The 13,495-nt window shown below is 46.7% G+C and overlaps 1 protein-coding gene across 8 annotated transcripts in view; it reads right to left on the reverse strand.

Moving 5' to 3' along the window:
• The window catches only part of ZZEF1 (zinc finger ZZ-type and EF-hand domain containing 1), a 128,053-nt gene that overhangs the window by 4,872 nt on the left and 109,686 nt on the right, over positions 1 to 13,495 (reverse strand). For 7 of the 8 annotated variants that reach the window (XM_027130730.1, XM_027130734.1, XM_027130727.1 and 4 more), the window contains 11 exons: positions 13,181 to 13,380; positions 11,554 to 11,673; positions 9,556 to 9,747; positions 8,342 to 8,442; positions 6,863 to 6,998; positions 6,408 to 6,767; positions 5,228 to 5,371; positions 3,512 to 3,680; positions 3,246 to 3,344; positions 2,678 to 2,843; positions 236 to 389 (listed from right to left, as the gene is read on the reverse strand). In XM_027130730.1, coding sequence (XP_026986531.1) covers positions 236 to 389; positions 2,678 to 2,843; positions 3,246 to 3,344; positions 3,512 to 3,680; positions 5,228 to 5,371; positions 6,408 to 6,767; positions 6,863 to 6,998; positions 8,342 to 8,442; positions 9,556 to 9,747; positions 11,554 to 11,673; positions 13,181 to 13,380 — 1,841 coding nt within the window. Of the gene's footprint in view, positions 1 to 235; positions 390 to 2,677; positions 2,844 to 3,245; positions 3,345 to 3,511; positions 3,681 to 5,227; positions 5,372 to 6,407; positions 6,768 to 6,862; positions 6,999 to 7,662; positions 8,132 to 8,341; positions 8,443 to 9,555; positions 9,748 to 11,553; positions 11,674 to 13,180; positions 13,381 to 13,495 lie in introns of those variants that run through there. The other variant, XM_027130733.1, reaches the window with a different exon arrangement.

Consider the following 13,495-nt stretch of genomic DNA (forward strand, 5'->3'; position numbering starts at 1 on the left):
CCCCTTTGGCATCAGGCCTGAGCAAACAAGCAATCCTGGGGAGGGCCTGGCTCCCTGGGGCGGGAGAGAGGGGAACCCCGGGCCCCAGGCCACGCTTGTCTCCCTGTGAGGGTTTGCCAAGCCCCCACGACACCCTGGGCTCTCAGAGGGCTGTGACCTGAGGCCCAGCGCTGGCCCCAGGCAGCAGACGAAGCAGAGGCCCGGAACCTGGTGGGGAGGCAGGACAGGCCCTCACCTGGGCGCGGTTCTCAGTGACAAAGAAGAGCTCGGTAAGGGCGCGATGCAGGGGCAGCAGGATGCCAGGCTGTGTCACGTCCTCAAACAGGCTGTACTCCATCTGGGTGAAGAGCTGCCACAGGGGCTTCAACAGCATGAGGTCACAGAGGTCGCTGTGGGAGAGGGGTATGGTTTGCTGGGATCACGCCCATCAGATGTCAGACAGACAGAGGGTAGCTGCCGGGCACTGCAGCTCCAACACTCCCCGCCCCCCCATCCAGTAAAGGCAGGACAGGACAGTTCCAGTCACCTCACACTCCCCAAAACAGCCCCAAATATTCACCAATGGCAAATAAAAAAAAGGGGCAGCATCTCAACTTCAAACCAGGACTCCGGGGAAAAGGATATCCTCAAGCACATTCATGTAAATCAACTACACATCTTTAAAAATGGTTGTTAAAAACTTCCAGTGACAGCGGAAAAAACTCAAGATAAACGTTAAGTGGAAAAGAGCAAGATACGCAACATAAAATGTAAACATTTAAAAACTGTGTATGTAGTATTGTGTGACCATATTAAAAACAATAGTAAATAAACATATCAAAAATGTTATCAGGGCTTCCCTGGTGGCGCAGTGGTTGAGAGTCCACCTGCCGATGCAGGGGACACGGGTTCGTGCCCCGGTCCGGGAAGATCCCACATGCCGCGGAGCGGCTGGGCCCGTGAGCCATGGCCGCCGAGCCTGCGCATCCGGAGCCTGTGCTCCACAACGGGAGAGACCACAACAGTGAGAGGCCTGCGTACCGCAAAAAAAAAAAAAAAAAAAAAAAAGGCAAATGACCTAAAGAGACATCTGTCCAAAGAAGGCATACAAATGGCCAACAGGTACGTAAAAAGGTGTTCAATTATCACTAATCATCAGGGAAATGCAAATCAAAACCACAATAAGATATCACCTCACCTGTGTTAGGATAGCTTTCATCAAAAAGATAAGAGAAAACAAATGCTGGCAAGGATGTTGAGAAAAGAGAGAACCCTTGTGCACTGTTGGTGGGAATGTAAGCTGGTACAGCCACTATGCACAACAGTATGGAGGTTCCTCAAGAAGTTAAAGCTAGAACTACCAAATGATCCAGCGATCCCACCTCTGGGTATATCCAAAAGAAATGAAATCATTATCTCAAAGAGATTATCAGTACTCCTATGTTCATTGCAGTATTATTCCTAATAGCCAATGTCTGGAAATAATGCCTGTCAATGGACGAATGGATAAAGAAAATGTGGTGTATACATACACAATGAAATATTATTCAGTTATGAGAAAAAAGGAAATCCTGCCATTTCTGACAACATAGATGAACCTGGAGGGCATTATGCTAAGTGAAATAAGCTAGATAAAGAAAGACAAATACTGCACGGTATCACTTTTATGTGGAATCCAAAAAAAAGTCAATCCTATAGAAACGGGGAGTTAGAATGGTAGTTGCCAGTGGCTGGGAAGTGGGGGAAATGGAGAAAGGCTGGTAAAAGGGTATAAACTTTCAGTTACAAGATGAATAAGGTCTGAGGATCTATTATACAACATGGTGACTACAGTTGATAATAGTGTACAATACTATAACACATAACAGAAATTTGCTGAAAAGCAAATTTCAGCAAGAGGGTGAAATTTAAGTGTTGTCACATACCACAAAAAAAGGTAAACATATGAGGTGATGGATGTGTTAGTTAACTCGATTGTGGGAATCCTTTCACAATGTATAATGTATTATGTATCAAATCATTACCTTCTATACTTTAAATACATTACAATTTTATTTGTCAATTATACCTCAATAAAGCTGGTGGGGGGGAAAGAAAGAAACTAATCCTAAAATTTACATGGACATGTAGGGTAAAGATAGCCAAGACAATCTGGAAGATGAAGAACCAGTTGAAGGATTTATACTGCTAGATAACGTAAATTTGCTATAAAGCTACAAAATCTAAGTGTGGTACTGGCACAAAGATAACCAAAAAGACCAATGGAACAAAAGCAACCAGGGATGGATCCATGTGTATATGGACACCTTCTCTGTGACAAAGATGGCACTGGAGTGTGGTGAGGGGAAAGGTGGGCTTTCGAGTTAAGTGGACATCCATGTGAGAAAAAGCAAAGTTTGACCCTACCCTTCAAATCATGCACTAAAATTCATTCCATGTGGACTGTAGACCTAAATATGGAAGAAAAAATAATTAAGCTTTATCTTCATGACCCCAAGGTCAAATAAGGCAAAATTTTCCTAAATAGGACAATGAAAGCTCTATCATAAAGGAAATGAGTGATGAACTGGAAGACATTAAAATTAGAAACTTCTCATCAAAGACACCACTAACAGAGTGAATGGCAAGCCCCGAAGTGGGGGGAGATATTCACAATACAAATACCCAGCAAGGGACTCGTATCCAGAAGGCAGCTCACCTGTGGGTGCAGCATCGCACGATCCTCAGGAGTAGGTGGATGGCTTTTAACCGCTGATGACCAGTCTGGCGACAGGCCACGCTCACCAGCCATTCCCAAATTTTGGCCAACGGGAGGTGCGGCACAACTCTTTCCTCTGACAGCATCTGCTTCAAAATCTCGAATCCTGGCAACCCCCACAACACAGAGACATTTGAAAAATGTAAACTGCTCAAGTTTTTATGACTAGGAGGAAACCACTGTGATCATTTACATTTCACCTGAAATTATGCCTTATGTAAAAGCAACATAGGAACACTTTCAGTTCTTCCTTTTTGCAGAATGCCCTGGCAAATTCTAAGAGAACAAGCATCTTTCCTAGGTCTTGACAGATGGCCCTTTAGAAGTTACAACCTGCCAACTCCAGCACATTCACGAGGGATATGCGTGGGCCTTGTGGACATATTTGTTGAAGTCTCAGAGAAAAGTACCTGCTTTGATTTTAACAAAGATCAGTGACATAATGGCACCGAACCCCAGAGGGTCCCGGGCCGGGAGATCATGCAAACAGAAAGACCAGAGCACACACCTGTCTGGAATCGCCCCAGGTGCCCAGCTGTCACAGTGAATTTGTAGCCCCACTCGGTGTTGCTCATGTCAGAGGTGAAGCGGTAATACAGAGTATCTCCTGGGGCACACAAGGATCAGAAAACAAGTCAGGACACTGCAGCAACAGGGAAAGGCAAGTGAGCGCTTTCCACTGAGACAGATTCAACACAGTTTTAAATCCTTCAACAATTTCCCTTCTAGGTACTTAACGTTAAGAGTCTGTATAACTCAGTATTTATTTACTACCTGGAAGCTCAAAATCTTTCCATTTCTGTTGAGACCCGCTGAAGTTGTGTCGATCCTGCTGAAAGTCGCTGCTGCTGGACATGGCTAGCTCGTCACAGCCCTCCTCTGTATTGCACTGAGGATCGAATTTGATTGAGAGGTAGATTGCACCAGGAATGTGAACTTTATCCTAGGAGGGGAAACAAGGACATTCCTGTCATCGCTGGCCACTGGACAGTGACTGAAGGCTTCCTTGTGCCAATCTGCAGTTAAAACTGGGCACGTAAGAAGGGGTAAGTCACAGCCCCTGCCTTCCAGGAGCTCTCGGCCCAGCTGAGTCGGGGAGAACGCACATGGCTGCAAACACGGCAGGAAGCACACTGTGCAGCCTGGGGCACAGCTCGAAGGAGTGGGGGGAGGGGAGGGGAGGCGAGGGCAGAAAAGAGTCCCAGTGAAGGGATGTTTGGGTTGCTGTGGAGACTGGGGGCACAGGAGCAGCCTGTCCAGGAGGAAGGAATGGCAGGAGGCAGGTGAGAGAGATGAGCACCTGGCGGGTACATTCCAGGCAAAGGAAAGAGCACTGACTGGAAAGCCTGACATGTTCAGGGATGTGTCTGAGGTACCGGGTGAGCTCTGTGTGCACATATGCTTGGGAGATGGGGACAGGGGTGGCGTGGCCCTGGAGAGGCTGGCAGGGACAGATGCAGAAGGCTTTGTGTGCTAAAATGAAGCGTTGAGACTTGTCTGGACGGCAGGGGGAGCCCTGGAAGGGTTGTAAGCAGGAGAAAGCCTAGGTTAGGTTTGTGCTGTACCAGGATCACTGTGACAGCTGGTGTGCAGCAAGGCCAGGGCCGGGGCAGGCCAGCAGTGGGGGATCAGAGAGGAGCAGAGGAAGGGACCCAGGGAAGGGGAGGAGTCAGGGCAGTGGAGAAGGTAAGGTGATCACTCTGAGGGCTCTGAGGTAGAACTCGCTAGCTCACTAGGTGTGTCTACGTGGGGCTGGGGGAGTGGGGACAGAGCCTAGGAGCCGGGGAAGAAAAGAGGCTTAGAAGGTAGAGAGTGAGGAGGTTTATACGTCTGCAAAACGAAACCTCAGCTGGCAACAACCATCTCCTGGATTAGTTTCTCTATCGCCCACCACTGTGGCCACAGGTCGTCACCTACTCAGAACGACAGCACCAACATTTTGAAAAGAGATGAAGAAATGCAAGCAGCATTAAGTCAATGAGGATAACTGAGGCCGCCACCCTCCTGGCCTCATTCAAACTCCTACATCTCTCCACATACAGAGTTAAGGAAGGAAGAGATGCGGCTTTTCAGTTCTGGGTAATTAAACAAAGGGGTGGGAGACTCCAAGGTGTGGCCAGGTCATCAGGAGATGGACAGAGTGAGGGCTGAACCCAGACCCACACTCAAAGTCTCTGCCAGAGACACCAAGGCCTCACTCTAAGGAGCTTGCTGCAGGAAGAGGAATCTCTCCTCCAGGGCCGGATGGCCCCTTGCTTTCTATTAAAACAAGGTCAGGAGAAGAAACGACTTGTTTGTATAGATTCCCGGGACTGGCTTCAGGGAGGCGGACTGCTGCTGAGACCACGGGAGCACATTCTAGGCCATGTCTGTCCAGGCAGAAAGAGCCACAGTGGGAGTTGATGAAATTCATGCTACTCAGCAACCCTTGCCGGTCCTGCCAGCTGCGTACCCTGAGGCTGGGCGAGTCTGGCCGACCCTGGATCGTACCTCGAAGTTGGTGTTGTTGTTATACGGGTGTTTCGACTCCCTCACTTGCACCTCCATTCCTGGCTCCTCCATGAACTGGCAGGCAGCCAGGGCCATGGTGCCTAGCATGCTCTCTCGGCAGCCCTGGAGCACCTTCTGCAGTATCTGGTGGGACACAGGCAGGAAACATGGGAAGATGGTGACAAAACTTTGTAGTTCAGCTAGAGACTGTGCCCAGGGCTCCTGAGTTCTGCTATGTGGGTCCCCTGGTTCTACACAGAAGGAAGTGGAAGAGATGCTTCCAGTCCTGTGAAAGTTTGGTAACCCAGCACTACTTCAAAAGACCAAGTCGAAGATGTGATTTAAAAACAAAACAAAAGATGGTCACCACTTGTCAAGTTGAAACTTAAAATTAGAGCACTGAAGACTCCCCTGGCGGCCCAGTGGTTAGGACTCCGTGCTTCCACTGTAGGGGGCACGGGTCTGATCCCTAGTCAGGGAACTAAGATCCCACATGCCACAAGGTGTGGCCAAAGAAAAAAAAAATTAGAGCACTGGACTTAAGAGAATGCACAGACTCTGGTAAGACCCCACGTCTGCCACCCAGAAGCTGGGAGCCTTGGACAAGCCTCCCGGGCTTGACTTCTTCACCAATAAAACTCCCTGGGTCACAACGTAACACAGGTGTAAGTGCTGGCAGAGTGTCTGACCTGAGGTAGACATTCTAGAAACCATGGTTTAAAACAGACGACGTAAACCTTCCTGGAAGGCTTCCTGTATTACGGGAACAGGCTGTCAGAATCATAATTAACCCTGTCCCGCAGACTTCACACTGTGTGAGACCCTAGGGAACATGAGAAGAGACAGGCTATCAAGGAGAGTTAGACTCTTAAGTCTGAAAACAAAAAAGGAAAACTGCAAGGGTAGGTTTCGTGGATTGTTACATCAAACACTCCCTGAGCACCAAGTCTGCCTAGGCCATGAGCTCGGCTCCAGGCCAGTACTTGGGAGAGTTTAACAGCAACCTGACCCTGCCTTCGTTGCGTTCACACCTGTCAGGGGGGCTGTAGGGCCACACAGGTAACCTCACTCCAGGAAGGCACTCCCTAGAGGAAGCCTATTCAAACGCCCCAGCGGGGGGCTGGGAGGGACACAGAGGAGGAGCAAGTGGGGTAAGAGCCCAGCCCGGCCGCCTAATTACCTTCTCCCACTGGTGCTTTTCTTCCAGCTGCATGAACATATCCAGAATGTAGGTCATGTGGGCAGGGCCGCTCAGCTCCAGGATGTCCTCGCTCACTGGCACGTGCCCTGGCCACTCAGCGAGCAAGGATGCGAGCACATGGCGGGCGTACAGAACTGCTGTGGCCTCGTTCACGCGGAAGAGGTAGTCGCGCACAGCCCTCTTGCTCTTGCAGTTGAGCTCTTTGTGCAGGAGGGCGGCGCTCTTGCTGCGCCGCTGCTTGGCGTAGCTCTGCTGCAGTTCACTCTCCGTGCTGGAGATCAGCTTCTGGGTCACAGGGTTTGACTCCGTGGTGGCCTGGTCACAGCGTGCGGGCCGGGACTGCAACCCAAAGACCACCGTCACAGAGGCCTGGCCTTCTCACAACTGGGGTGGGGGCAGGGCAGACACCTTGCTTCCCAGGTGGGGCAACATACCAAGCATGGTAAGATAATCATGTCTGTATCCACAGCTTTGGCGCTCTGCTCGTCCAGTCTCAGACTCCTGCTGGGCTGCCACCTCTGAGCCAGGGTCCGTATTCTTTCATCAGTGGTGAGCTCATCCCCGTCAAACCTGAAGAGGAGGAAGAAACACAAAGCTGGGCACCCTAGTTACAGAAAGGCAAGAGTTTAACCTGCAGTGAAACTTGCAGAAATGCCAATCCGAGTTATTTTCCTGTTATTTTGCAATTACGTTATTACGTTCCATATTTCGCACACTAGATTCACAGTGTTCATCTATTCGTGCACGCAAACGTGCACACAAACGGGCACACAAACATGCACGCATGCCCATGTGCCCAAAGCAGAGATGCAAGCCATCCCTTAGGATCCATTCTTCCTTTCATTTAGAAACAAAGTTCCCTGAAGTTTTAGCAGGATACACAATCACCCAGCTGGAGACACAGTTCCCAGTCCTCCTAGCAGCAATGCAACTAGGGTCACGCCAACGGGAGGCCAGTGAGGTAACGTGTGCCATTTCTGCAGCTTGCTCTCAAACAACTGGGTTAAGGATGAGCTCCTTTCCCCACCTTCCCCCTTTCCCCTGGGCTGGAACAAAGAGCTGGTGTCGGGGAGCCAGCTCTGAGGACACAGATGAGGACAGCACCCTTGGGGGTGCGGGGTCCCTTGTGAAGCAGACCGCCCACCCACCATAGGCTACTGCCTACCTCTGGACTGTGCCGTGAGAGGGAAAACAAATTCCATCTTCCTTGACCATGATACTTCTGTGTCCTAACTGATGCAACCCTGCCTCATCTCACAAAGGATTTGAGGCAGTAGATAAGAAATACATATGGGAAAATAGAAATATGAAATAAAAGAAAATTAAATTGGAATTGGATATAAATCAGAATAGGAAGTCAAAACTAGGATGTGGGGGATGGAGGAGGAGATTAGTTGCAGAAACATAAAGTTCTCCACAAATTTAAGAGCTGGGCCCGAGAACTAGCTCTGAACTTCCTGGCCAAGAGGAAGGGTATATTGTTATTTTATAATAATCCTTGAAGAAAAAACACGAAAATAATGTACAGAAGTGAAAAAACAAACAAACGAAAGGACACTTTTGACCAGAATGTACCAGAAGGTCCTGCTCTGCACCGTTTGCTCCCTGGGCTGACGTGGGAGAGAAACCTTGGCGTCTGTGTCAAAACTCTGCCCCCACAACGAGTTTACTCTAAGAGGCAGACTGCGAATATAAAGCTCTTCCTAAAGAAGAAGCACACAACACAACCCAAAGATGAGCCATGCGGTGTGGCACTGCCAGCTTTCATGTCGCTTTATGAAGAACTGAAAACCAACTGCTCTTTGGCCCGTCAGGAGTTTTTACCCAGATCTAGTTGGCAGGAGGTAAACAGAGTCCTGCCCTTACTTGTTGCCTCACTCACTACACTTTGGCTGCATCTAAATGTCCCTTACCTCTTCTGAACCTCCAGGAAGAAAGAGTCGGTCCTCTTCATCTGCAGTTCGTATATGGCCCGGAGAATGTGCAGAGGGGCATTGAGGGCGTCGTGAGCCATCTGAAGGCCACAAGGAGGAAGTAGAAGAGAGACAATTTAAACTGCTTTAACACATTATTGACGATCTGACCTCAAAAGTGATAAAACAATTATTTCCTAAAGTTACCACAAGTTATAATTTAAAAACATCACATGGGCACTTCATGTATATAAGATTATAAGCCCTGGGCTTCCCTGGTGGCGCAGTGGTTGAGAGTCCGCCTGCCGATGCAGGGGACACAGGTTCGTGCCCCAGTCCGGGAAGATCCCACATGCCGCGGAGCGGCTGGGCCCGTGAGCCATGGCTGCTGAGCCTGCGCGTCTGGAGCCTGTGCTCCGCGACGGGAGAGGCCATAGCGGCGAGAGGCCCGCGTACCACAAAAAAATAAAAAATTATAAAAAAATTAAAAAAGATTATAAGCCCTAAAACATAGACTGTAAAATCTGCATTACTGTTATAAATTCAAAGGAAGATATAAAACATGGAAACACCAAAAAAAAAAAGTCATGCAAACAAATCTACTGTTAATAGTCAATAATAACCCACCAAATTGTATTCATTGCTAGCTTCTCTGTAGCAGCTGCCTTGCACTCAAGTTTGTTAAGTGGCACATAAATCTAAGTACTGGACTTTCTTTTGATGCTTTTAAAAACTGTACTTGCTTTTCTAATATCCACCCCATACTCTCTGTTTACTCTTCACACAGTTAGACCCTTTGAAGTGCAAGCCCTTGCCCATTTTCACATCATTCTGAGGAAGAGTGGATTATCCAGGGAAAGTAGGAGTGTGTCTTGAGAAACTGTGAGGACAGACTGTCACCTGGGGATTTATGGACAGGCCTGAAATTACATGCAAAATTCTACAAAAGTTATTTGCAAGTATAGTTTATGGGAGAAACGATCTAAAGCTTTTGGGTCCATGACCCCCCCCAAACATTAAGAACTATTGTTGTAATAGGGCTTTTCCATCCCTCTGGACAAATTCTGCACAATACCGACTGAGTCTTCAGGAAGTGCATTCTCAGGACATCAGTCTGAAGCATTTTCACGTGGAGGCTAAAACACAGCCCAAGCCAAAGAGAATCCATTCCTTAGAGTCCCTTCCTCAGTCCACACCGTGACCCAAGAACATACCAAGAAACATATCCTGGTGGGCTCATCCAGGCTTTCGAGAGGGTCCAGCTTTTTCTGCTCCGGCTCACCCGGGCTGCTGACTGACCGTTCCACCTCTTCCTCCTGGTCCCCTCGCTCATCCAGCTCCAGCTCTCCATGCTCAGCCAAAGTGCTGATCTCCTTTTTTGAGGAGTACAGCATGATGGACAAAATCTATACAGAAAGAAAATCAGGCAGGGCAGGAACATGAGTGTTTAGTGGGTGAGATCTTTAACCCTCAAAGGGTAGAAAATATCTGACTGAACCTTTTAAAAGACATCAGAATTCACAAAAAGAATGTAAAATTAGTAAAGAAATATGAAAACATGTTCAACCATACTTATAATCAAAGAAATGCTGACTAAAAACTACAAGGGACTGTGACCGCCTGGAGGGGTGGGATAGGGAGGGTGGGAGGGAGGCAGGGAGACGCAAGAGGGAAGAGATATGGGAACATATGTATATGTATAACTGATTCACTTTGTTATAAAGCAGAAACTAACACACCATTGTAAAGCAATTATACTCCAATAAAGATGTAAAAAAACAAACAAAACAAAAAAACAAACAAACAAAAAACTGGGAACAAGCTAAATTTCCAACAGTAGGAGTTTGATTAGTGCACATCTCACACAAAGGAACATTCCTTACAAATAATGACAGATTTCTATTGGTTCTGAAAAGCGTTTGTTAGATGATATTTAGAGAAAAGCCATGTTATATAGCATTACCCTATTTTGTAAAAATATGTGCATTAGAATAAAAAACTTTAAGAACACTGAAAAAAAATAAAAAACTAAAAACTACACGGGACCTTTGTGTTTAACTTTGCCACTGATGGTGTAAGTTGTTATCATCCTTTTAGAAGGCATTTTGGTGAAATGTAAAGAGCTACACAAATGTTCATAACTTTTGACCTGGTAACTCATCTTCTAGGAATAATGTAAAATGTGTGAAAAGCTATACTCTTGATATGGTCAATGAAGCATTTAATAATGGCAAAAACCTGAAATCCATCTTTATGGATCATCTGCAGCCACTAAAGATGGTTGTTATGAAAACTACCTAGCAGCCTAGAAAAGTGGCCGTCACATGACCTCAATTTATTTCAACAGTGTGCCTCATTGTACAATCTAAACCTACGTATGTAATATAAACACAGAAGGAAAAAAATTAGAAAAAGGAAATACACATAATACTAACGGTAGCTGTGTTTGGGGTGGATGAAATTTGGGGTTTTTCTTTCTTTTCTATTTTTCAAACTTTCTGAATATAAAAAATATAAGTTTTTGAATGTAAAAAAAAATTTACTTTAAAATATTTCCTAAAGAACAAGAGCTCAAATGCTCACCAGGTTATCCATTAATATGTTTCAGCGTACTTTCCTAAAACCTAACCAAATCCTCCTGTGGCACCTGAGAGCTGCTTCCTGGAGCTCAGGCCTCTGCGTGACTGAGAATGACCAGCTGAGCACCCCCATACAGCAGCAGCCTTTTCTGACCTGAAGCTGACGCTTGGCACAGAAACGCCCCAGGGAACCACAGTAATTCCACTAAGAAAAGTCTAAGGCCTATGGCGAAAAGAAATAAAATGAAAATTATCAACTAAAATCCTACATAAAATAAACATAAGTGAGGACAAATTTAGGAACTGATTTTAGCTCAAAGGAAGTTTAAAGGGAAATTATAATTCAAGGGCAGATTTACTACCATGATATAATTGGTCAACCGTGTGTTTCCACAAAATACTTCTCTTCCAATATTCTTTGAAGAAACATCAAATTCATTTTCCCTGACAAGGGAGGACAGGTGTCATAATCTCTATTTCCAAAAAGGAAGACAAATATAAGACACTGTTTTAACAACTGCACCAGATGAGAGTGCACAGGGCAGAACCAGCTGTAACTGACTGGTGGTTCTAACTCCCAGGCCAGTAAATCTGCATCAGGAAGCAGCAGCAGGAATCACCCTGGTCCCTTACTTCCAGGTCCCGGAGGAGCCACGTTTTACTGAAGCCGGTCCCTTTGCTGCACTTTTTCACCAGCAGCTTCAGCAAATCAGTCTGAAGGAAGGTAGCATGGGTCTCTTCAAAACCATGAGCCTGTCAAACAGAAAAAGAATGATCTGCAACTGCCTCAGAGTGAAGAAGGTAAGGGTCACTCGGGGAGAAGCAGGCCTCTGTCACAGCCCAGTCTCAGCTAGTGGCCCAAGTTCACCTTCTGGTGAAAATTCCAGAGTCAACGGGGAGAATGAAACTCTGAACCTGAGCCATAACCTAAGTGTGTTCGCTCTCTAATTCATTCATTCAACAAGTATTTCTGAAGCTTCGTACATTCTACGTGCTGAGTCCTGTGCTAAGAACAGAGGTTTTATGTCCCTCTCCTGCTCTCTACCTTCCAAAAGCTTCCCACTGCCCTGCAGACTGAAATCCAAGTCCCTATTCATAGCTGACAAGGTCCCGCAGGCTCCCTGCCTGTCTCTGTGGTCTCATCTCCTCCTCGGCACTTTCCTGAAGCCCTAAGGTAGTTCCTTCTGCTCCCTGACAACCAGGCCTGGAGTTTGACCTCTCCCAGGATGTAATGCTCTGCCCAGACTCCTTATTTATCACCTCAGATTTCACCTCCTCAGAAAGGCTCTTTCTGGCTTATGGTGGATTTCCTTGCAGGCTCTTTGTCGTCTCCCTTGCAGTTTAGGCTGAAAGCTCCATGACAGCAGGGACATTCTTTCTAGTTCAACACTACTACTCAGTTCCATCTGGCCCCCGGTGCTCCACAAATAGACATATATTTACAGAATGAAGGATTCAAAGACAGAAATGGTCTCTGCCCTCAGGGAGTTTATTTTCTCTTTCCTACTGTAATGTAAACAACTAAAACAATAGTAGATTGTGATAAATGCCATGAAATCAACAAACAGCAGATGTGTGGTCTCAAGCCTAAAAATATAAACTCTCAGGGCTGGGCCAGAGCTGAAATGCCATCTAGTCCAATCTCCTTGTGGTGCTTGAGTCGTTCCACGGCCTCCTCGCCAGTGTTGCCAAAGTCAGGGAACGCATAAACTTTCCAAATGAGATCCTTCTCTCATGGCTAGTTCTGTTGGAAAGATCCTCCCTATCGATGCCCCTCAGATGGTAGAAGAATCATGTTCCCCACAAGTCAAGGCTTCCCATCTCCATGTCAATTATCGGCCAGCTCTTTAACTTGTCTGTCTTCTCTTACACCAAATGCCAAACCTATTGCTCCAAGATCCCGTAAGATATTAGCCCCCTTTATTCTTCCCAGGATGAACCAGAAGGGACTGTGGTTCAGAGGCAAGTGAGAAACTGTTCAGTCAATTTTTCTTCTCATCTTCCAAGGTTATGGGCCCATTAGGTAGTGGTACCTGGTTCCATGAGGCAGGACTGAAAAATTACAGAGAACCAACTATTGGGAAAACTCTGTTTCTTCCTTAAAGTTATCCTTGTGCAAGGTGCCAATTATTTCTAAAAATAATCAAGATCCTATGATTAACCATCCATTGAAATCAGATGGTATGTCCTTCTAGTTAATACCCTGCAGGTGTTAAAACACAGCCAGATTCATTAGCAAATAGAAGCAGCTCACCACTACCTTTAATGTTTTGTATAATCCTTTGAGGGCCAGGGACAGGACCCAAGTTGCTTCCACTGCCTCGGGACAATGGCTGTCCATGCTGGTTTGCAGAAGGTGACTGGCAATAAAGGCAAAGTGCTGGGAGTATTGGCTCAGCTGGGCCTGAGAGTTGCTGCATTCCGGTCCTCCTCCTTTCTGGACCAGCTGGTAGTCCTTCACTGAAGGGTGATGTCAGGCAGGAAAAGAAGGCACAAAAAGCACAGTTAATACTTCCTGCAGATAAGTTTCTTCCCCAGTAATGTGCCTTACTGAAGCAAGAACTGCAGACCCCAA

This window comes from Aethalodelphis obliquidens, unplaced genomic scaffold (genome assembly GCF_003676395.1).
Source record: "Aethalodelphis obliquidens isolate GAN/ISIS:26980383/991018 unplaced genomic scaffold, ASM367639v1 scaffold38, whole genome shotgun sequence".
NCBI lineage: Eukaryota > Metazoa > Chordata > Mammalia > Artiodactyla > Delphinidae > Aethalodelphis > Aethalodelphis obliquidens.